The sequence below is a fragment of the Marmota marmota genome, unplaced genomic scaffold, assembly GCF_001458135.2.
Source record: "Marmota marmota marmota unplaced genomic scaffold, marMar, whole genome shotgun sequence".
NCBI lineage: Eukaryota > Metazoa > Chordata > Mammalia > Rodentia > Sciuridae > Marmota > Marmota marmota.
This window is the reverse complement of record NW_026000205.1, coordinates 7,986,067-8,010,088: the sequence shown is the minus strand read 5'-3', so window position 1 is coordinate 8,010,088 and position 24,022 is coordinate 7,986,067. Positions and strand designations below refer to the sequence as shown.

Below are 24,022 nucleotides of genomic sequence, written 5' to 3'. Positions count from 1 at the left end.
AGACATGAAAGCTGGGGGTGTTCATTACCAGGGAACCTGCCTTCTAAGAAATGCTAAAACAAGTCCTTCAGGTGGACATGAGAGGTTACTAGACAAACTTGAAGCTGAAGAAATAAAGAACACTAGCAAAGTTTATCATAAATACAAAGTCCAGTATCACTGTCCTTTTGTAATTCCTTTTTTCTTATACAATTTAGGACAAATGTGAAAACCAATTGTAACTCTTCGTGAATGAGTGTTTAGTGTAAGATGTAACCTGCGAGAACAGCAATATAAAACAAGAATGGAGACGCAGAGGGGCATAGGTCTGTGCACTATTACAAAGTCAGTGTTTGAACTCTAATAACCAATGGGTCAAAGAAATCAAAGAAATTAGAAAAGAACCTGAGATGAATTAAAATAAAAAAGCATACCAAAATGTACACGTTGCCATGAAAGCATTACGAGAGGAAAATGTATAGCTACCGATGCTCACATTAAAAAGAAAAAAGATCAAGCCAATAACCTAAATTTACACCTTAAGTATTGGAAAAGGAGCAGCAAACTCAACCAAAAGCTCCCATACAGAAGGAAATAATGATTAGAGATGAAACAGAGCAAACACAATAGAGAAAAGGCAACAAATCTAAAACAACTTCTTGGAAAAGACCAGCGAAACTGCCAAATCTGGCCAGGTGTGGTGGCGTCCACCTGTAACCCTAGTCAGTTAGAAGGCTGAGGCGGGGGAAAATCACAAGATCAAGGCCAGCCTAGCAACTTGGAGAGACCCTGTCTCCAAATAAAAAGGGCTGGGGATATGGCTCATGGTTTAACCAGGGATTAAACCTGGGGGCACTTAAACACACACAATATTTGACTCCCTAGTTGACAAAGAAGTGTTAAATGTCCAATACTCTGTCTGGAGGGACTTTTTTGGCTGAATATTTGAATGACTCCTAAATGCATTCATATGCCAACAGCATAATTAAAGCAGCGACCAGGTAATTGAGTAGGAGGAGCTATAGAATATCATTTCTAGCACCGTTTCAAGCTGCGTCCTGGGTGCTTACTACGCATTAGACACTATTCTAGCCCTGGGGATTCCACGAGAACAAGAAGGGCAAAAATTCTGAGCCTTTGTGCATCTTACACATTTTACTGGGAAACAGGTGACAGAACAAGTCAATTTTAAATGGTGGAGAGAAAAAAAGTCAACCAGAAGGGATCAGGAGTATTGAGGTGGGGCACAAGTTCAAATGGTGGTCAGGGACACCTTCACCGAGAAGGTGACAGCTAAGCAGAGGCCTGAGGGAGCCAGGGTATCCCAGGGGAAGAGAGAGCCAGACAGAGTAGAAGCCACTGAGCAAGGAAGAGAAGCGAAGGTGGTGTCACATTGGGACTCTAGTCCACTCAAGAGAATGTGGATTTTATTCATAGTGACAGGAAACCACTGGTGCTACAGCAGAAAGGGACAGCCTCCAATTCGCATTTCAACAAGAGAATGATTTAGCCGGGCAGGTGGAGGGAAGAGCCGGGTTAGCACCACTGCAATAGCCCCGGGAAGAGGCGCATGTGTTCCGGATCAGGGTGTTTGCATTTGTGATGAAGCCTCAAGATCTGCTGACAGATCAGATGTGACACATGGAAGACAGAGAAGTCCATCAAAGATGACTGAAAAATTTTTGCACTGAGTGACAGGAAAAATACAGATACCATTAACCAAGGATGAGGAAGCCTACAGGATGAGCAGGTTTGGCAAGGAAGACCAGCAGCTCAGTTTCGGATGCTAGAGTCCAGTAGATGTCGGAGTGTAGAATCCAGGGGAGAGGTTTGCCCTGGACGTAGAAGTTTGGAACTCATGGTGCACACAGGCATCTGTGCCCAGATTCCCCTCCAATGTGAGATTGGCTGTCCAGCTACTCCAAGGTCTGTCTGCAGACAGCTTCCTCCCCACCCCACCTCAGCTGCAGAGAGCCACCCTGCCCAAATGTGAGTCCTTCTGGGGACCCCTCACAAAATATTAATGGAGCTAGGAAGATAAGCCCCAGCAAGAGGGGGCAAAGATGACAATGGCAATCAGCTATTGTCACACTCCATTTGTGCTTCTGTAACAGAATACCTGAGACAGTAATTTTTATTTTTAAATAACATAATTATTCATATTTATGGGGCATGCTGAGAAGTTGATACATGAATATATTGTGTCAGTTAAGTATTAGAATGCTTAACTTATTCATCATCTCATATATATATATCATTTTGTTGTTGTGAGAACATTCAAAAATCTTTTCTATTTTGAAATATAAAATATTGTTAATGCTGGGGCTAGGGTTGTGGCTCAGTGGTAGAGCGCTTGCCTAGTGAAGGTGAAGCATTGGGTTCGATCCTCAGCACCACATAGAAATAAAAAATAAAAATAAAGGCATTGTATCCACCAACAACTAAAAAATAAATATTAAAAAAATAAATCATGCAGTATTTGTGAGAGTGGGTAATTTGGAAAGACATTTATTCCCCCAGGGCTCTGGAGGCTGATAACCCAAGATCAAGGCACTGATAGGTTCAGTGTCCGGAAAAGATCTAGGATCTGCTTCCAAGATGGCACCTTAGAGGTTGTGACGCCAGTGGAGGAAAGCTGTGCCTCACAGAGCAGGGGTGGAGGCCCCATGCCCTGAATACCTCTCGAAAATTTACCAACACTGTTGCATTTGGGAGATGAACTTTCCAACTAATGAATTCAGGGGCACACGTAGACTATAGCAGCTACCTGTATTCCAGAGCTCTTGTGGGATTGAGCAAGGCCACTGTTAATGGCCCAAATATTCCTTCCATCCAAACTGGGTTCCTCCCTTGCCCTTCCATGGATGTCAAACCCTAGTGTTTTGTATGTCAAACCACATCTCAGAGTCCGCTTCCCCAGAACTCAAATTCTAACAAGACTCATCAGCATATAGATGGTTAAAGTCTTGAAGTTGCATTTAACACATATACAATCCCTAAAGTTTTTCAGGAGTATTTCTTGGGAAGTAGACCTATCTGTATCCTAAGCCAATATCCTGATCTGGGGAGATGAGAGGAAGACAGAAAGTAGCTGCCATAAGTATTTCCTAGTGGCCACAATAGGAAAGGCCAAAGATACCCGATCTCATTTGTACCTAGGAAATTCTAATTAAACTTCAGCTGTATATCATTTTGCACCCAGCCATGAGAAATCTGAAAGTCTTAATTTAATCCATGTAATGAAACAAGAATCTACTCTTCCATACTAATCCAAATAAATCCAAGAGAAAGGAAAGCTCTTCCTTTTATAGATTTCTAAATGTAGAAGAAAAAAGGAATTAGAAAATTTACCATTAGGCAAATGCACAGTAATAACGGTGGCAGACAACTCCACTAATGGATGATAAGATTAATGTGCCAAAGTTTGAGGAGAAACAATATTTCAAGGGATATCTCCCAAGATATGTGTTCACTACAAAGGGGAAGGAAGAATCTTTTCAGTGGAGAGGTGCAGGAGACAGCCCCTTAACCAAGTGATCAAGGTCATTGGGAGGAACCAAAAGTATTGACAAGTCCAAACTGAAGAACATTCTATAAGACACCTGATCAATACCATTCCAGTACCACGGTCATTGAATAAAATATAAAGGAACTGTTCTAGTCTACAGGAGACTTGAGAACTAAAAGTCATGTGGGATCCTGCAATAATAAAAGTTTGTATCAGTTAGAAGTGCCAAGTTTAAAATAAGGTTGGTAGTTTTGAAGTGGCACCCCCTTTCTCCACAGAAAAGCCCCTAGCCTTGGCTGATTTTAGGACTGTCAGCAAAAGAGTCTCTGTGAAAGGATCCAATGTAGATAAACTTCCTATTTTTGTGTTGCCCTGTTTTACTTGGCCACTGGCTGGGAAGATACCAGCACTCCAGGTGCTGGACACCCCCTTACTAGTTTTTCCACAAACATATCCAGTATAGTACTTTGTAGAAAAGTGCAAACAAGGCCTCTGACCTTGGGCTGGGCTTCACAGAGATGTCTACATTTTTAAGATAAGTTACAAATGGGTCCATGGTAACAGCTGGCAGCGGGAGGAAAGAGAGGGGAGAAGAAGCTCTCCCCTTCTCAGGTGTTGTCCTTGAAGAGTTAACTTGCCCAGAACAGTGAAAGAAAAAGCTGCTTTTATGTGAACTTCTGCAGACTGTGAACTTCTGAGCCCCTCCCCTGACATGCTGGGTATAAAACTCTGAAACTCCCTGAACTCAGGGTTCAGGGGGATTAATTGATTACAGCAAAGTCTGTGCCATGCCCTCTGAACCTGGCTGCAGCCAAATAAAACTGTGTCCTGCTATCTTTGGTGCCTTGCCTCTTCTGTCCCTACAACAGTTTATTAACCACATGGTACCAGTGTTCATTTCCAGGTTCTGATCAGTAGGCTGAAGTTAGGAGAAGCAGAATGAGGGATATTCAGGACCTCTCCATTCTATCTGCAACTTCTGTAAGTCTAAAGTTATCTAGTTGTGGCTTCCACCTCTTGCTGTCTTGGTTCACTTGCCTCAGAGGGCTGGGGTGGGGGGAGCCGGGCCCCGTGTGCTGTGTGGAGAGGGCTGTGTGGCCTCCTGCCAACAACCAGCTGGGGATCCTCCAGGTCCATTCAAGGCCTCTGATGACTGGAGGCCTGGCCAAAGTCTCCAATTCAGAACAATCCACATAAGCCACTCGTGTATACCCAGTAGACAAAATGTGTATATGATAATAACTGCTTTGAGTCGCTAGATTTTCTATTTTAAATCTAGAAAATTGCTGTTCCACTCAATGGCCGCCAGACGGCGTCTGGATTCCGAGGCTAGAGGCAAAAGGGGCTGCCAACATTTGGGGGGGGCGGCGGGGCGGGGGTGGCAGTGGGCAGGTACTGGGGACTCAATCCAGGCTTGCTCTACCCCTGAGCTACACTGCCAGCCCTTTTCATTTTTGGCAAACTGGATCTAATTGCCGAGGCTGGTCTGGAACTTCTGATCCTCCTGCCTCAGCCGCCCAAGTCGCTGGGATTCCAGGTGTATGCCACCGTGCCCAGGGAGGCCATCAACGTCTTAAAAGAAGTCAATTGCTGAGATAGTTTACAAAATTTATTGCCAGGTTAATAAAAATATAAGGTTTTTTTTTCCCCTAGAACTAAACAACTTGATTATAAGATTCATTTGAAAGAATAGGCAAATATAGAGGAAACCAAGCCAGTGCCCCCACCGTGGCCAAGAAAGTGGGTAGCCCTACCCCATAAGTAAATAAAAACACAAATTGTCAGTGAATGACTAAGAAGATCACGGAAGGATGAGAAAACCCAGGAGTACACACAACTGCTTATGGAAATTTCACATGATCATATGATAGTTTTTAATTTAGGAAAGGATTTTAGGGAAATTGTTTTGTTGTTGTTCATGGGGTGTTTTGGGTTTTGCCTGGTGATGGGGATGGAACCCAGGGCCTGGCACATGCTAGGCAAGTGCTGTACCCCTGAGCTACATCCCCAGCCCCTGGGGAAATTTTTTTATTTAACAGTGTTGGAGCAACTAGCCAACCATGGCCAGTAGGGTGCTGATCCACTCCTGATGCAGCATGCCAGATTAAATCTTAAACGTGCTTAAGATCTACAAGAAAAAAATACAACTCCCAAGTAAGACACTGGTGATTCCCTTATGAATCAGGGGCTGATACATTTTCCAGTAAGAGACCCTTGTTAAAGGACGCAAAGTGAAAAACTTTTGCACATCCAGAAAATAAACACACCACACACAATCAAAAACTACGAGACAAAATGAGAAAAATATTTACAGATTATAACACGACGTAAATATTCCCCCAACATAAAGAGCTTCTAAAAGGAGAAAAAGACCAAGAACCTTTTGAAAGTGGGCAAGATATATGTGAACAGAAAGATCACATCAAGAAATGCAAATGATAGCCGAGCACAGTGTACACACACCCGTGATCCCAGGCGGAGGCAGGAGAATTCCAAGTTCAAAGTCAGCCTCAAGCAACTTAGTGAGGCCCTGCTTCAAACTTTAAAATAAAAAGGGCTGGGAAGGCCGGGGTTAGCGCTTGCCGAGCATGTGTGAGGGCCTGGGTTCAATCCAGCACACATATAAATAAACAAAATAAAGGTATTGTGTCCATATACAACTAAAAAAATTTAAAGAAAAGGGGGCGCTGGGATGTAGCTCAGTGGTAAAGCATGCCTGGGTTCAGTCCCTGGTACCAAAAAGGAAAAAAAATGCAAATGTCTTCTGAACATATGAAAATATGCTTGACCTTGCTTACAATAAAAAAAATTGAGACTACACTCAGATCATATTTCTCACCTATTTCATTAGCAAAAAAAAAAAATCCTCATATTTGCCAAGACTGCTGGCAATGCTGTGGGGAAACAGGCTCTTTCACACTGCTGGTGGAATATAGGGTACAGCATCCTTGGAGGCAGATGACATGGGTCTGAGGTGCCCACTACGCTGGTTATCCCGACCTGCTCATAACATTACGCACAGGTGTTGAAATGCCAGGATGAGGCTGGGGCTGAGCCCAGTGGCAGAGCATTTGCTGAGCCTGTGGGAGGCCCTGGACTCCATCCCCAGCACCACAAAAGTAAATGCTACACTGTACCCCATAAATATGTACAGTTACTGTGTGTCAGTTCAAATATACATATGGAGAAGCTGGCAATATCAAGGTAAATTTGCCTTTTAACCCAGCAATCCTGCTTCTACAATCTTATCCCAAAGACACAAAGAAATAGAACTATGTGGATGTGCCTTTTCACTGAGGTCCTGTGTGACATAGAAAAAAAACTGGAAGCTCTTGACATGGCCGTAGCAAGGGTTTGGGTTAAAAAAAAAAAAAAATCCCACCACATCCACATAAATAGAGCACCATGCAGAGTACATGCACGTGTGGAGTGTGTGTGTTTGTGTAGTGACCTCCAAGACCCAATGAAGTGAATAAACCTGTGGTAGGCCACCACCTTTTGTGCAATAAGGAGGAAAATGAATACACACGTTCATTTGCTCATATTTTCAAAAAAAGTGAAATTTTTTTTAAAAATTCCAGTCAAAAATATGAATTAAAAGGGGCATATCAAGAACTTCTGTGGACTAGCAGCTTGGGAGGCTGAGGCAAGAGGATCACAAGTTCAAGGCCAGCCTCAAGCAATTTTTTGAGGCCCTGGGCAACTCAGTGAGACCCTGTCTCAAAAAAATAAACGATTAGGGATGTGACTAAGTGGCTAAGCACCCCTAGGTTCAATTCCTGGTACAAAAAAAAAAAAAAAAAAAAAAAAGATTTCCACAGAGGGTTTCTATTCTATTTGGTACTTGGGATTGAACCCAGGGCACTTTATCACTGAGCTATATCCCCAAACTTTTTGTTTTTATTTTGAGACAGGGTCTTACCTAGTTGCTTAGGGTAGCTTTGAACTTGAAATCTTCCTGCCTCAGCCTTCCCAGTCACTGGGATTTAGGGTGTGTTCTACCATGCCTAGCAAAAAAAAAAAAAAAAAATTAATTTTTTGCAGTGCTGGGGCTTGAACACTGGGGCTTGAACACTCAGTGCTTCACCACTGAGCTACATCCTCAGTCTTTTTTATTTTTATTTTGAGAACAGAGTCTAAGTTAGCCAGGCTGGCCTCAAATTTGTGATTCCCTGCATCAGCCTCCCGAGTCTCTGAGATTATGGATGTGCACCACCATGCCCAGCAATGTTTTTAAATTTTTCAGAATAAACATGAGTAAACCCAGACACTAAGAAGTGAGCTTCCTGCACAAAGCCTCCTCCTCAGGTAGAAAGGAAGGAAAGAAAAGCCCCCGTGCTCAAGGCTCCCAGTTGAGATCAGGAAATTCAAAGGCAGAGATGTCCTCATACCAGGACTAGTGTGGCCAGAACTGAACACTTACCCTCCATAGAGCTGAGACAGTCAGGGACAGTCATAGGAACAAAGGGCAAATGCCCTCTTGGGCCTTGGCTCATAGCTTAACAGCCATGGAAAGATCCCACCTTCACTCAGTTTGTCGGATTCCACATGTGCCTCATTTGCCCACCCAGGTGCATCCATTTAACTCGTCCTCATCACTGGGCAAGGGTGATGGAGTGCAAGTCCCTGCATGTGGTGCACGCCTGTAATCCCAGTGATGAGGGAGGCCGAGGCAAGAGGATGGGAAATTAAAGACCAGCCTCAACAACTTTGCAAGACCTTGTCTCTATCTTAAAATAGAAAGATAAAAGAGGTGGTGGTAGCTCAGTGGTTCAGTCACCAGTACCCCCAATGGAAAGAAATTCAATTTGTGCTTATTTTTAAAACTCCAGAGGAAGGTAATCTAGGAACTTTTAGTGGCCCAGGTGAGTCTGAACATCAGGCCCCGCCAGGCAGCAAAACCCAGACTGTGGGCCTGGTCTCTCAACAGCTAAATGAAAGTAAAGAAAGAAATGAAGGCACTGCCCATAGATAAACTACACTTAAAAACTGAAGAAAAGGGCTGGGGTTGTGCCTCAGTGGTAGGGCGCTCATCTAGCACATGCGAGGCCCTGGGTTCAATCCTCAGCGCACCATAAATAAAATAAGCGTATTGTTTCCAACTACTTCCAAAAAATAAAAAACGCTTAAAAAAAAAAAAAAAAAAAAGAACTGAAGAAAGTTTTTGTAATGAGTGCCTAAGGCTCCATGGGTGTTTCCTTAAGTTGAGTGAGAGATAGGAAAACAACTTTATAGTCTTCAACCCCCAGTAACAAGATTGAAACTCTTATCTAAATCACAAAACCTGGGCAGTCCTGCTTCTAAACTAACTCCAGTCCAAGGAAGACATTCCTGCCTTGGACAAGAATACTAACTGGAGCCCCCAGCATCTAGGGAGGCTGAGGCAGGAGGATCTCAAGTTCAAGGTCAGCCTGGGAAACTTAGTGAGACCTGGTCTCAAAATAAAAAAGGCTAGGGATGGAGCTCAGTGGTAGAGAGCCCTGGGTTCAATCCCCAGTGAAACAAGACAACCTAACTGTAGCCAAAAGAAATAAAGATTGCATTAATCAAGATAAAAAGGCTCCCCTGGGCAGCAGGTATGGTTCCAGAGCAGGGCAAACAAATAATCCTAAGAATAGAAATGGTAGTAAATTGGAGTCTTTCTGGAATTTGAGGACTTCATCAACTAAAAAAATTATACTTGTCACGCAGAAACCCAGTTAGTTATTTGTTAATTCTTTATATCCTGACAGCTTAACATTGAAACAGTTCTTCAATTTCCTGACAGAATAAAATCTTCCTCAAACTGAAGACAGATGCCAAGGAAATTAAGACTGGAATATTCCCAGGCTAGGTACAGCCTAGCTGAAGCTCCATGTGTCTATCACCTGGCTTTCAGTTCTGTAAATTGTCTGTAGCCTGGGGGAGGCCGTCTACTACTTCTCCCCAGTTTGACCAAGTGCATAAAATTCCTTTTCCTTTTTCCATCAGTTGCCTGTTTCTTATGCTGCTGAGTGAGCCACCAAATTCCACCACCCAGGATCCATGGGCTAGGCTGCCGGTAATAAGAAGAAATAGAAAGCCAGCCGGAAGTTGTTTTTAATTTCAAAGGGACCATTTCAATCTCTTGGAGTCCCAGGTCCCATTCTCCTGAATTCCCTGGGTGCCACTGTGTCCTCAACACAGCACCTAACACTTCTAGGGCACATCCCTTGAGCAACCTTCTGCAGGGATTCCTTTGACACGGCATAATGGACCTGGTGACCCGAGATCCAGGTCCACTCTCAAACTCTGCCCAGTTCACCCTCCTGGACTACAGAAGCTGGAAAGTGATGTTTAAAACAATAACTTCCCACTGTCACCAAAATCACTAATGCTTAACTGCTAAATGACTTTCAGTTCCTACGTTAAAACATATTAACAAAAAATTTGATGGAGAGTAAAGCAGACAGATCAGCAGATACCCACAGTTCAAAAGAGAGTTTGTTACTCACAGTTCCCAAGAGGAGGGGGTGTGTCGTGCAGCTGGGGCGCTGGGGATACACAGTCGCAGAGGGATCCGAGGGCCAGAACCTTTATTGAAAGGTCCACGGGAAGGAACAGGTGCCTTAAGTTTAGGATTGCCCAGTTTGAACAATTTCATCCAGCTCTGGGTGTGGGGGCAGCAGCTAATTGTCTGGGACCTCGCCCTGGGGTGATTAGAAGGAGGAGGTTTGGGGCTTAGCCTCAGGAAACTTTGAAAAGCAAAGTTGCAGGCTAATTGTTTACTATATCTAGGAACTGACTCACCTTGAGAGGGGCTGGTATGAGAATTCCAGGGCCAGCAAATCCCCAGCTGTCAAAGCATCAGAATGCAGAAAATAAACCAAGCAATTAATCCATCAACTTGGCTTTGCTGCTGCATTTGATCTCCGTTGTAGCTCACTTGCTGCAAATTTTTAACACCTGTGGGTCTTCTCCCAGCTCCCTGCCCATCTCTTCTTGGTCTTTCCTAGTCTCTAAGCCTGTGCCATCTGGTTAGGGAGCCTTCTCGTGCTGCTTGGTTACCTGACTATGAGGACCCACAGTTACGGCTGGTCATTCCCAAATCTCTTCCCACCTCTCTCCTGACCTCAAGACCCTATAGCCAAATTCCCCTGGGTGTCTCTTTTGGAACCTTATCAAATCCTAAAGCACATTGAACATCTCTGTCGCCAGATCCCCCCCCCTTCTCTTCCTCCTCCTCCTCCTCCTCACTGGTATTTTGTGAGCCAGTACCACCATCCATCTGGGACCCAGGCCAGGAACCTGGGAGTCATCCAGCCTCTTCAAAAAGTAATAAAGACTTTTAAAATATTTTCCATCTGTCACCTCTTTGCCATCCCCACTCCATTAAAGAATTGATTAAATAAATAATGAATGAATTATCCATTACTGGTCTTCCTCTCTAACTTGTATTTTTTAGTTTTTTTAGTTGTTGATGGACCCTCATTTTATTCATTTATTTATATGTAGTGCTGATATTCGAACCTAGAGCCTTACACATATGAGACAAGCACTCTGCCATGAAGCCACAACCCCAGCCCCTCTAACTTGTATTTTTGCAGTAATTTCTAGATCAACCAGAATCCAGTCAGGAGACAGAAAACACACCAAGTATTTTATTTATTTTTTTAGTTGTAGTTGGACACACTATCTTTATTTTATTTATTTATTTGTAATGTGGTGCTGAGGATTGAACCCAGGGCCTCACATGTGCTAGGCGAGCGCTCTACGGCAGAGCCACAACCTCAGCCCCCCACACCAGGTATTTTAACAGAGAATTTAACATGTGGAACTTAATATCAGGAATTGCCATGGATGCTATGGCACACTCCTGTAATCCCAGTGGCTCAGGAGGCTGAGGCAGGAGGATCACAAGTTCAAGCCCATCCTCAGAAACTTAATAAGGCTCTCAGCAACTTATCAAGACCTTGTCTCAAAATTTAAGAATACAAAGGATTGAGGATGTGGTTCAGTGGCAAAGGACCTCCCTGTTCAATCCCCAGTACCAAGAAGAAGGAGGAGGAGGAGGAAGAGGAGGAGGAGGAAGAGGAGAAGTTGTTACTTAGATAATTGAAAGGGCCACCAGAGAGTGCCAAGCAATGGAATCTCCAACTTCAGTAGAATCACCCCTAGGGCTTGTTAGAATGCAGACTGCAGAGCCCCATTCCCACCGTGCCTGGGGGGCGGGGGCAAACACTTCTGTTTCTAACAAGTTCCAGGGTGCTGCCTTTCCTGGTGTTCTGTGGACACACTTTAAGAATCACTGCTCTCAAATTTTTTAGATATAGCAGCTCAGGTAGCAGCTACCTCTCAGAACTGGAGAACAAAGCTGGTGAGGAAGGTGCACTTGCTGGTGGTGACGGCCCTGTTCCTGAAGCAGCTGCTTTTGCAAGTTGGAAAACTACTAACTGGATTCAGCGGCTGCTGCCAGAATAAAGAGGCGTTGCTGGGGTAGTGCTCAGAACCACAGGCAGACAGGAAGAAGCAAAGCCCTTGCTTGGGGTGACCAGCAATCCTGGAAGGGGTTCCCAGATGTGGAACTTTCAGTGTTAAAAGTGGGAAAGTTCTGGGCAGACTGGGATGAGCTGATCACCTATTTCTGCAGTCTTCTAGCTCACCCTCTTGCCAGAGCCTAACACAGACCACAGGCCAAGAGAAACGGGCTTCCAGCCCCAGAATCACAATACAGAGCACAGGAGGGTAGGTGTGGAGCTGAGAGACAATAACTAACTTCATGATTGATACTGACTCCTTGTGATCTTCCTGGTCCTCTCAGTCCCAACCCCTGGGCTGCCATCAAGAGAAGCTTTATAAATGGATAAAACAGGTTATTTCAGGTAACCAAAAATCTTTAAATAATTGCCTACCAACCAATCAAGATGAAATTTTAGCTGGGCTCGGTGGTGCATGCCTGTAATCCCAGCAGCTGGGGAGGCTGACAGCAGTAGGCTCTCAAGTTCAAAACCAGCCTCAGCAATTTAGCAAGGCCCCTAGCAACTTAGCAAGCCCCTGTCTCTAAATAAAATATTTAAAAGTTGGGGACGTGGTTCAGTGGTTAAGCACCCCTGGGTTCAATCCCCTATACAAAAAAAAAGTGAAATTTCATCTTTTTATACAACATAAGAGGCTCTTCAAAGTCACCTTCGCTTACAGCCTAGACTTCTCTCCTCTCCTGAACTGTAGTTTCCAGAAATATATAAATCCTTGGATTTCCTAAAGGAAACCACATTGTCAAGTTTCTATGCTTTGGTCACACCAGTCTGTCACCTGAATGAAAGGCAGAAAATATAAGATCGGAATCTGTGCTTCCCCTTTAGGAATGAAAACTGACATCCAATTGGTGAAATGTTAGCTGAATTTGAAGGCCAAAGAAAATCTCAAGACAAATGCATTTTTGAATTACACCATATTTACTGTTCTCAAGCTTCTGACACCCGAGAAAAAAGATAAGGATGCTTCCAGTGCTAATGAAATGTGTGAGTTTTTCTTTCCTGTGAAAGATATTTATACTTGAAATCTTCTTAAGGCTTGAAACAGCTTTAACTGAATTCCATAAACAAAAAGCCACGATAGGTTGGAAACTTAGAAATGATTTATAAAACAATATCAGAGGATAAAGAAATGATTCTGCAGTAGTTTACTAAGCTTTTTATTAAATTCAAAGGCTATCAAGTTTGTATGTTCTGTAAATAAGAGCAATTGGGCTTTTTTTTTGACTGTAACACTTTCCTGTTTTAATCCAGTGATTTCAGACAAATCTTGATTAGTTTTCTCCAGCATGAATTCCTTTCAGAAATACAATCTAATGCAACTCTGTATTCTTTCTGGATTTACTGAATCCAGCACGTCCCTCCAGTGGGTGGATTATAATTGTTTGCACGACTTTCTTTCCAGTATGCTGAACCTGTCTTTGAGCAGAATTTATGGCTTTTGATGACTCCACATTTTTAGCACAATATCTTTCCTAGTGTATAAGTCTGATGTTCTGTTGTTATAACAAAATACCTGAAACAGGGTACTTATTAAAAGTTGGTTTAGGATTGGGATTATAGCTCAGTGGTAGAGTGCTTGCCTAGCATGCATGAGGCCCTGGGTTTCAGTCCCTAGTGCACGTGCACACACGTTTGTTAGCTCAGCTTTTACAGCCCCATATGTTTGGTCTCTGGTGAGGCCCCGTCAGGTGCATCACAACATAGCAGAGCATACATGAGAGGGAGAGACCAATGGTGAGAAAGAAGCCAGAGTGATCCAGGGCTCAGGCTTGATCTTTTTAAAAGTCTATTCTCAGGAGCTCACCGGGGTCCTGTGAGACCTACACTCATCTCTTCCAAAGGCGATGACCCCATGATATAGTTACCTCCCGCTAGGCCCCACCTCTTCAAGCTCCTACCACCTCAACACTGCCACCTGGGACCAAGCTTTGAGCCCAGAAACCTTGGGAGGACAAATCAGAGCACCTAGAGTACACACGCATTATATATTAACTATTAGTCATATATTGATTGAATGAATAAATGTGGCAACATTTTTAATAACATTGAGTTCAGATGGACACAGAGGATAGAAGGATGGCTACCAAGGACAGGGAGAAACAAGGACATGTTGGTCCAACTTGCAGTTTTAAGATAAATCGGCTGTGGCTGGAGATGTAACTCAGTGGTAGAGTGCTTTCCTAGCATGTGTAAGGCCCTGGGTTCAATCCCCAGCACCGAAAAATTTTTTTAAAAATAAAAATTTTAAAAAGATAAATTTGCTGTGCAATCTAACGAGCAACCTGGTGAGTATAGTTAATAATGATGTTTTATATACTCAAAATTTGCTAAGGGAGATCCACATGCCACAAAAAGGTAACTGTGAGGTGATGGGTGTGTTAATTAGCTTGTGGTAATCATTTCATGAAGTATATTCATATGAAAACTGACATTGTGTATTCCCACTGTTAGGGATGGTGAGATCAGTACCCACCTCATCCACAGCAGTGAGGATTAAGTGAGATGATGAGTATTAAGTCCTGAGCACAGTGGTTGAGACTTCGGGCGGACCCTTAATATTGGCTGTTCAAGTTATTTTCTTTGAAATGTGGTAAGTGGCACTTGCTTCATAGTGTGGCTTTAAGGATGAAAGGTATACTATGTTCAGTGATCAGCAATGATCTGGCACACTGCAAGCACTTGCTTAGTAAATCCCTCACTTCACACTCCCGCTGGCCTCCTTTAGCTGTTTGGGGGCAGTTCAGTTCCCCCAAAACACACCCAGCTGGCCAGTAAACTCTGCTACTGATTGTGTGTTGCCCAGAAACTAGGATCTTCTCCAAAACAGAAATCAGCGCCACTCAGCCAGCACCCTCCATCTCTCTGACTTTTGCTGCAATGTCATTAGAAAACCCAGAGTGACATTCCTAGGCCTTGGGGCCACACCACATGGGCAGTAGCTAATCAATGGAGCTGAGTGCTGGCCCCGAGCTCCTTAATAGCAAATGCTACTCAGAGCACACGCAAGGCAAGCCTGCCCCTCTGCTTTGGCAGTCAAATGCTCAGGCCATGCGCTGTAATCCTACTTCCCTCATTCCTTTCCCAAGGCATGCAGCTTCAAGAGGATGTGACTCTGCAGGGCCTTCCTCAATAGTTTCTATGGTTTTTTTTTTTTTTTTTTTTTTGAGAGAGAGAGAGAGAGAGAGAGAGAGAGAATTTTTAATATTTATTTCTTAGTTTTCGGCGGACACAACATCTTTGTTTGTATGTGGTGCTGAGGATCGAACCTGGGCCGCACGCATGCCAGGCGAGCGCGCTACCGCTTGAGCCACATCCCCAGCCCCAGTTTCTATGTTTTGGATATTGTTATAACTTGCATGAGATTTGACCCCAAGGGTTCAAATGCTGGAAGCTTGATCCTCAGTATACTGATGTTGGGAGGTTGATGGGACCCTTAAGAGGTGGAGCCTATGTTCAGTGACTAGCAATGATGTCCTTAGGTCATTGTGGGTATCACCCTTGAAAGACAGGAGTAGTTTTCATGTGACCCCATTTAGTTCTCAGTGGAGGTTGTTTTTATAAAAGAGTGAGCCCCTCCATGAATCTCACTCTGGCTTCCTGTCTCACCATGTGATCTCTGTCTCACACATGCCCCAACATTGTGATGCCATCTGTCATGAGGTCATCACTAGAATTTGGCCAATGCCAGTGCCATGCCTGTGAACCTCCAGAACATGAGCAAAATAAACCTATTTTCTTTATAAGTTCTCCCAGCTTCAGGTATTTTCTTATAGCAACAGAAAACAAACTAAGACAATAGTAAAGCACATATCACCGTCTGTAGCCATGGATTAGCCCAGTCACTGGAGGGAAGCTGAAAACTCTTGGAAAACCTAGCAGGAACATGGATCACAGTGCCTTGTGGCCAGCTCATTTACTATAAAATGACAAGTTTGCTCCTTGGCAAAGACAGAGACTAAGGAAAGAGAAATTCCTGGGTGACAGGATAGTCCCCTTGCTATAAACACACCTAGGCTAGAGTATTGTTAACAATGGCTGCTGTAACAAAGTGTCACAGACTGAGTGGCTTCAACAACAGAAATGTTTTGTCTCAAAGTTCTGGGGGCTGGCCCACAATCAAGATATCAGCAGTTTACTCCTGAGGGCTACAAGTGCAGGATGTGTCCCAGAACGCTCCCCTTGACTCACAGATGGCCATCTTCACCCCATGTCTGCTCACATTGTCTGTGTCCAAATTTCCTCTTCTTATAATGACTCCAGGCATTGGATGAGGGCCCACCTAAGGACTTCATTTTACAGACACCTGTAAAGACCCTGTCTCTAAATACTGATTTAAATTCTAAGGTACTCAGGGTTAGAATAGCTACACATGAATTTGGGGGAGCAAGGGTTGGGGATATGGTTCCACCCCTGACAGCCAGTTTGGCCGTTCACAGTAATTAGAGAGGTCAGTCCCCTCCATTAACTGAGAGCTCTAGTCCTCCATCCCACATCTTCATTCCTGGTCACAGGCTGATGGGCAGTTCCTGAAACACTGCCCATCTCCTGGCAGAGAAAGGAGACCTGGGCGATTTCAAGCAGCCTTTTGAAGCGTTGGCAGAGAATCAATGCACCCCACTCGGGTCCACAGCTCATCAGCTACAGCAAGTCAGAGAACCAAGTCTGCTGTCAGTCAGGAGGGACATCAAATATCGTGGACAGCCAGGCACGGTGGTGCACGCCTGTAATCCCAGGGTCTCAGGAGGCTGAGACAGAAGGATTGTGAGTTCAAAGCCAGGCTCAGTAACTTAGTGAGGCACTAAGCAACTCAATGAGATCCTGTCTCTAAATAAAATACAAAATAGGGCTGGGGATGTGGCTCAGTGGTTGAGTGCCCCTGAGTTCAATCCCTAGTGTACACACACATACACACACACACACATATGACAATAATACAATGTGCTATATACCTCGGCACCCCAAAGCCATTTCCAGATATTTCTATCATCCCTTCTCCATACTCTTAAAAAATACCACCCTGACCCTCTGAGGCTATACCACCAAGCCTACTCCCTCCCTTGACAGGCTGCCCTGAAGTCCAGAGCCTCTTCTCCTCAGTCTCCTTAGAAACCGGAGTCATACTTACTTCCTCCCTCTCCCCCACTCCCGTACCAGATTCCTTAGACTGCCCTGGAGGTCCTAAATCTGCCACTTCTCTCTGTCCCCACAGAAGCCACCCCCTCCCAAGCCAGCGCCATCCCTTGCCTGAGCTGCCACTACAGTGGCCGCCCAAGTCTCCAGCCTACAACTGACTCGTGATCCACCCAACACCCAGGGTAGAGCGCTGGCCCCTCCGCCTGGCATCCTTTGCGGCGTCCACCCTCCTTAGAGGAGACTACACGTGAGCCTTCCTAAAAAGCTCGGCCCAGCAAGGCCTCTGCTTGCTGTCAGCGAGGCCACTCTGCTGCCCCTGGGCTCCACAGTCCAGCTACACGGAGCTTCTTCAGGTACTCACTTGATTTGGGGCTTTCACGGCACAATTCTGCAACCTCACACCCACCCCCATCCCTCCTTTAGCTCCCAACTTCTTCACTGAGGTTTGGGCATCCAGTCGACTCTTTCAGTTCATGTGCATCCACAGCGCCCTCTACTGCCGCTTCTCAAGCACAGCACGCGGGGCCCCCCACACTTCAAACTGCAAAAGAGGCCCAGGTTGGGGGGTGTTATTTCCTGGACACGCTATACCAGTATAGCAAAATTAATCGGCAAAGTTTGTATATATACGTCTGGTTTATGATGCTGGGGATCAAACCTAGGGCCGCATGCATCCTAATCATGCATTCAACCACTGACCTATACCCTCATCTCCCAGTATATCTTTTTTTTTTTTTCCTTTGGTGGGGGGGTACTAGGGATTGAACTCTGGGGCACTCAGCCACTGAGTCAATCCCCAGCCATATTTTGTGTTTAATTATTTAAAGACAGGGTTTCACTGAGATGCTTAGCGCCTCGCCGTTGCTGAGGCTGGCTTTGAACTTGCAATCCTCCTGTCTCAGCCTCCTGAGCCACTGGGATTACAGGCTTTCGCCACTAAGCACGGCTCCCAGCTTATCTTTTTCTAAAGCTAGATGCAGTGGCCCTTGCCTGTGATCCCAGCAACTTGGGAGGCTGGTAAAGGATGATTGCAAGTTCAATGCCAACCTGGGCAATTTAGCAAGACCCTGTCTCAAAAAAAGGGCTGGGTAAAGACCCCTGGACTCAATTCACACTACAAAAAAATCGTTTTGTTTTGTTTTTTTAAAGGAAAATGAATCTATCATGTAAAGACTGGGAGAAGCAAATAATAATGGCTCATAGATGCCATGATTAATAATTAATAGATAATTAACACTGATTAATAATTGACCAATGGATGTGATCATTATCAATCAATGTTAAATCAGCTTTCTGGATGCTTTAGTCTGCTTAAGTTGCTATAATAAAATACCTTAGACTGGGTAATTTATAAATAATAGAAATTTATTGCTCACAGTTCTGGAGGCCGGGAAGTCCAAGACCAAGGTTCTCACAGATTTAGTATCTGGCAGGGGTCCTTCCTCATGGATGGCAACTTCTCCATGTCCTGCCACGCTGTAAGGGAAAGTCAGCTCTGGGGGCCTCCTCACGAGGGCACTAAGCCCACCCCCATTCCTCCCTCTAGGCTAAATTGGTGTCTGAAAAGACAGCCCTGGAGACCATGCTGATCTGCTCAGGCTGCTCAGGGCCCTCAAGACTTGAGAACCTCCCGAAGGCCCTACCTTCTAATCCCATCACCTTGGTGACCAGGTGTCAACATAGGAATTTTGGGGACAAAAACATTCAGAGCATAGATAGCACTGGTTTACTAAGGAGAGGCAGAGGAGGTTTGGAAGCCAAGACACCCGGCACCACTCCTGAGTCACCATTAGTTCTTGCTCATCTGACATCATTCCCTGTCTGCGTTTCCCCTCATGTTTCTGGACCCCACAGTGAGGCTTGCTCGGGGCTGGGGTGGTGGCTCAGCCGCAGAGTACCTGCTTAGCATGCGCCAGGACCTGGGTTCAAGCCCCAGCACCACAAGAAAGACAATTAATAGTCATGCTTTGTTCCTGTGCCAATTGGCTGGAGGCAGCTTCAGGTCTGAGTGTTCCTCTCCCTCCGCCCTCCCCAACTCCTGCTGTTCTCACCTCTCCCCATCCTTCTTCTCCTGCCGCTCCCAGAGTTAGCCCATCCCAGGGCTCCCACACAGCATCTTCCCCCAGGCGTCTGCAAGTCTGGAGCTTTGGTAGGATGCTCTATGTCCCCAGACTCATTCCTGAGTAGAAAGACTGGAAACCCTCAGAAACAAGAGGCCTCAGGGTGCCTCAGTGACGCAACTAGGCTTGGGCTCCTTAAGTCTGTCAGTCACACCAGGATGCACTTTGGGTGTGATGTGGACAGCTTTGGAAAGGTTTCCCCCACCCACCCCTTTGTCACCCCCGTTCCTCCCTCTAGGCTAAATTGGTGTCTGAAATGACAGCCCTGGAGACCGTGCTCATGTGCTCAGGCTGCAGTAGCAAAGTTCCACTGGCTGGGTGGCTTCAGCAACAATTAGTCCAAGATCAAGGCGTTTGGTGTCTGAGGAAGCCCCTCTCCTTGGCTAGCAGATGGCCACTCACGAGGCCTTTTCTCTGTTTGCACACACACACCCCTGGTATCTGTGTATTTAAATTTCCTGTGTGTGTGTGGTGTGTATGTGTGTATGTGTGCACACACATGTGCACTGGGGATGGAACTGAGAGCCTCGTGCATGCTAGGCAGCTACTCTACCCTGAGCTATACCCCAACCCCAAATTTCCTCTTTTATAAAGACACCAGTCAGATTGGATTAGGGCCCACTCTAACAGCCTTATATTAACTTAATCATCCCTTTGATGGCCCTAGCTCCAAACACAGTCATGTTCTAAGGTGCTGGAGGTTACAGCTTCAGTGTACAAATAGAGGAGGCACAGAATTCATCTCATGGTAGGAATGCCTTGGATAAGGTATGACCAATCCCTTGGGGTTCTCAGAATATCAGCAAAAACTTTTGCATGGGTGAGTGAATGAGTATGGTGTCCCATGAAAACCAGGGATGTTTAAATGAATAGGTACAATCACTTCAATGTCCACTAGCTTTCTGATTCAATAACAGAGAACAGGTAAAGCTGGAGGGCACAGACACCTGGGTCCTTCCTTTTGGCTGAGCCACTGATGAAGGAGACACAGGATACCTTAAAGAAACCAGAAAGAAAAGAAAACAAAAGGATTCTAAACTTCAGAATTCATATCTCAAAGCAGCCTCCATCCTTACAGAACTTTTAAGCTTATAACCAATCTTGCCATGTTCTCTGTGTCATAGGAGTTTTGTACATTTGGGCAGAGGTAGAGCTTGACACTCTCCTGGGCACACAGTAAGAAGAAAGGAAGTGTGGGTCACAAGTCCAAGGACTGAATATCGGGAAAAACCAAAGGAAATACAGTCACGTGTTACTTCGCAATGGGGATATGTTCTGAGAACTGCATCAATGGGCTGTTTTGTGCCAACAACATAGCAAGCACTGACACAAAACTGGATGGTATAGCCTACACCACAGGCTCTATGGCAGCCTGTTGCTTCTAGGCCACAAACCGGTATAGCATGTCACTATACGAAACACTGACAGCAATTATAACACAATGATATTTGTGCATCCAAATACGTCTAAACATAGAAAAGGTACTATAAAGAGTATAAAGGATTTTAAGATTATATACCTGTATAGGCCCTTACCATGAATAGGGATTTAACCCAGGGGCAATGGGATTTAACCCCAGTAACCCTCCCACCCCAATTCACTGATGGGGAAAGGGGGGATGAGAATGGCTTGGCATTAACAGATTAAAGCAGAAAATCTATCTAATCACATCAATCAATACTTACAAAGCATTTAACAAAATTCCACATCATCTTTAAGAAATACTCTTAGCAAATTAGTAATAGAAGATAATAAATTAGATATAGGACTTCTACTAAAAGTCTACTGGAAACATTCTACTTTTTTTTTTTTTCTTTTGGTACTGGAGATTGAACTTGGAGGCACTCAACCACTGAGCCACATCCCCAGCCCTAGTTTGTATTTTTATTTAGAGACAGCATCTCACTCAGTTTCTTAGTGCCTCACTTTTGCTTAGGCTGGCTTTAAACTTGAGATCCTCCTGTCTCAGCCTCCTGAGCCACTGGGATTACAGGCGTGCACCCCCATGCCCGGCGAAACATACTTAATAGGGAAATCTTAGGATCATTCCTTTAGAAGTCAAAAACAAGACAAGGATTGCCCGTTAACACCACTGTCATTGAACACTGTATTAGAAACCAACCCAAAGGGGAGGGGGATGAGAAGTTGCATTACAAGGACTGAAAAAATTGAACTGTAATTTTATTTATTCATTTATTTCCAACAACAGCATCATCGAGCTAGAAAAGTGAGAATTATCTGTGAAGCTATTCTAGAATGAGTGAACTCAACAAAGTAGTCAGATCCTAGATCAACATTTTAAAAAATCAACAGAGCCAGTCACCATAGTACATGCCTGTAAATCAAAGTGACTCAGGAGGCTGAGGCAGGAGGGTCACAAGTTCCAAGGCCAGCTTCTGCAACTTAGTGAAATCCTGTCTCAAAATAAAACATAAAAAAGACTGGGGTATAGCTCAGAATAGAGCATCCCTGGATTTAATGCCCAGTACTGCAAAAATAAATAAATAAATAATCAAAAGCAAAAACTGATTAGAAAAATAAAAATAAAATCCCAGCCATAAAAAAATTAAAACAATAAAGTCCCAGTGAGTGAACTGAAGGAAGCATGTTCAAAATATTTTGAGAAGAAATTATCCAAAGATGACTCAATAGTACAAAGATAAAAGTCCTCCTTAAATTAAACTCATTACAACCTCAATCAAAATCCAAAAGGTTTTTTCATGAAATTGACAAATTCCATGCCATTCCTCCCCATTCCCATTGCAGGGCCCAGGTTTAGAACTAAGTCCCTTTCTTCACTCAAGTCTAGGTCCCTAACCTGCTCCACGGCCCATCTGCTTCATTGATGTTACCACCCTTTAAGTAATGAGGTCAGCTGAACCCAAGTTCATTGGTTAATTTGCAATTTTCTCTAGGAAGCTAACATTTTGAAGCAATGAGGGACAGGCAAGCTTTCTCACAGGTAAAGGAAGAGTCTTAGTAATGAAAGACCTTCTTTCATGAGTCCTGCAGAGGTTCAGTGACTTGTTCAAGATCCATAAGCTGGCAAAATTATAAAATGGAGTTTGTAAAATTATAAATCTATGAAAGTGTCTTCACTTTAGTGGTTGGTTTATGGCTTTAAAAATGACTACACTTGCCACCATATTATGCCAAATGGCAAAGCTGTAAATGCAGATGAAGAAACTGCAAGGCTATTTCTCCTATATTAAAACAAGAAATTAATTAAGACGGTTACACCTTGAATCACATTTTGAATTTTGATGCAAACAGTCTCCATCAAGTTAATCTTGCCAGGGCTGGGGTTGTGACTCAGTGGTAGAGTGCTTGCCTAGCACATGTGAGGCACTGGGTACAAGCTTCAACACCACATTAAAAAAAAATAAAGTTTTTAAAATTACTTTAAAAAATTTACTCTCTCACACCAACATCTGCAAGGAAGCAGCATAAGCCCCTGACTTTAGGCTGCAAAGTGTTGCTAGAGCAAATGCCTGAGGAAATTAAATTGTACTAGCATTTCTATTAGGATCTTTCTTGGTTTTGTAGCAAAGTTTATAAAGTTGCTTGTGTTTTGAGCAATCTGTCCCTAACTATTTCCCCCATAAGTCTTGTTATTTTTAGTGCACTTGTTTTGCAGAACTCCAGATTGCTTAAAAAGAAAACAATGTATATGTCAGGCTATAGAAGAAATAAAAGCCTGTACTCAAAAATGAAGCCAGTCTTCTCTGCCAACTATCATTCCTCACAGGTCCTGAGTTTTCCTGAGAGGTAGCCAGGTAGCCTCCAATTTCATCTGAGTGAAACAACTTTGTGTGAAGCTGTGAGGACAATTCTCTGGAATTTGGGCACCAGAGGCCCTTATAATTCCTTTCTTCTCTCCTCCCTCCTGACCTCCAGGCCATTTAAAAGAGGACAACTAAAAAGACCCAGTAATCTACCCCTTCCAAGCTTACAGAATTTGAACAAGTCACTGGCTTAAAAATCATGGTGGTTATGACAGGAGGTAAATTTTTAAAACTGCCCTTGATTTTTGTTTTGCCAATTTATGACCTTGGACAAGTGACTTCGCTTCTCTGTGAGTCACCTGTAAAATGGGGCTCTTCGTGAAGATTTATGATACCACCTGCACAAAGAACTTAGCACAAGATGCACATTTAACCCCCCAAACTGAAACATATTAAGGGTGGTGGGGGATTCTGGAGAGTTCTGACTACGGAGGCAGAGGAACCCCGAGCTGGGGAAGCAAGCGACGTGGCTGTGGCATTGCCGGGAACAGAAACGCTTGGGCCGCCCCCTCTTTCCCGAAGAGGCAGGCCCAGCCACTGATGGGACCCGGGCTTGCTCCTGCCACCATCGGCTCCCCGAAGCCCGCGGTTTGGGGGCCGCCTCCGGCAGCACCCGGGCGCGAAGGCGGACTTCATTTCCCGGCGTGCAGCTCCGGCCGGGGACCCCTAGGGCCGTCCCTCGTGGGGACTTGTACGGGCTGCGTTCGGGGACCCGGGCAGTAATCGCCATTCGCTCAGCTCCTATATCGCGCTTCGCTAAGGGAGTCGGTTCCCGCGGACCCCACCCTGGGCCGCGGTCCCCACCAGGTGTGTCACAAGCACTGGTCCCCTCCCCACGCCCAGCCCACCGAGCCCCAGGGAGGGTCCGAAGCCGGGATCATCTCCCGCGTGGTCCCCCCTGGAGCCGAGCGCGTCAGCGGGAGCCGGGGCGGGGATGCGCCCCGCGCCCTCGCGGCCCGGGACTACAACTCCCAGGCGGCACCGCGGCGGCGGCGGCACGTC

The 24,022-nt window shown here is 44.8% G+C and overlaps 1 protein-coding gene across 1 annotated transcript in view; it reads left to right on the top strand.

Annotated features, from left to right (window-relative positions):
* The window catches only part of Znf546 (zinc finger protein 546), a 73,654-nt gene extending 60,696 nt beyond the window's left edge, over positions 1 to 12,958 (top strand). Inside the window, exon 5 of the mRNA XM_048790913.1 lies at positions 12,808 to 12,958. Within this exon, the coding sequence (XP_048646870.1) occupies positions 12,808 to 12,842 (35 nt within the window). The 3' untranslated portion in view covers positions 12,843 to 12,958. The remainder of the gene's footprint in view (positions 1 to 12,807) is intronic.
* Positions 12,959 to 24,022: the final 11,064 nt, after the last annotated feature.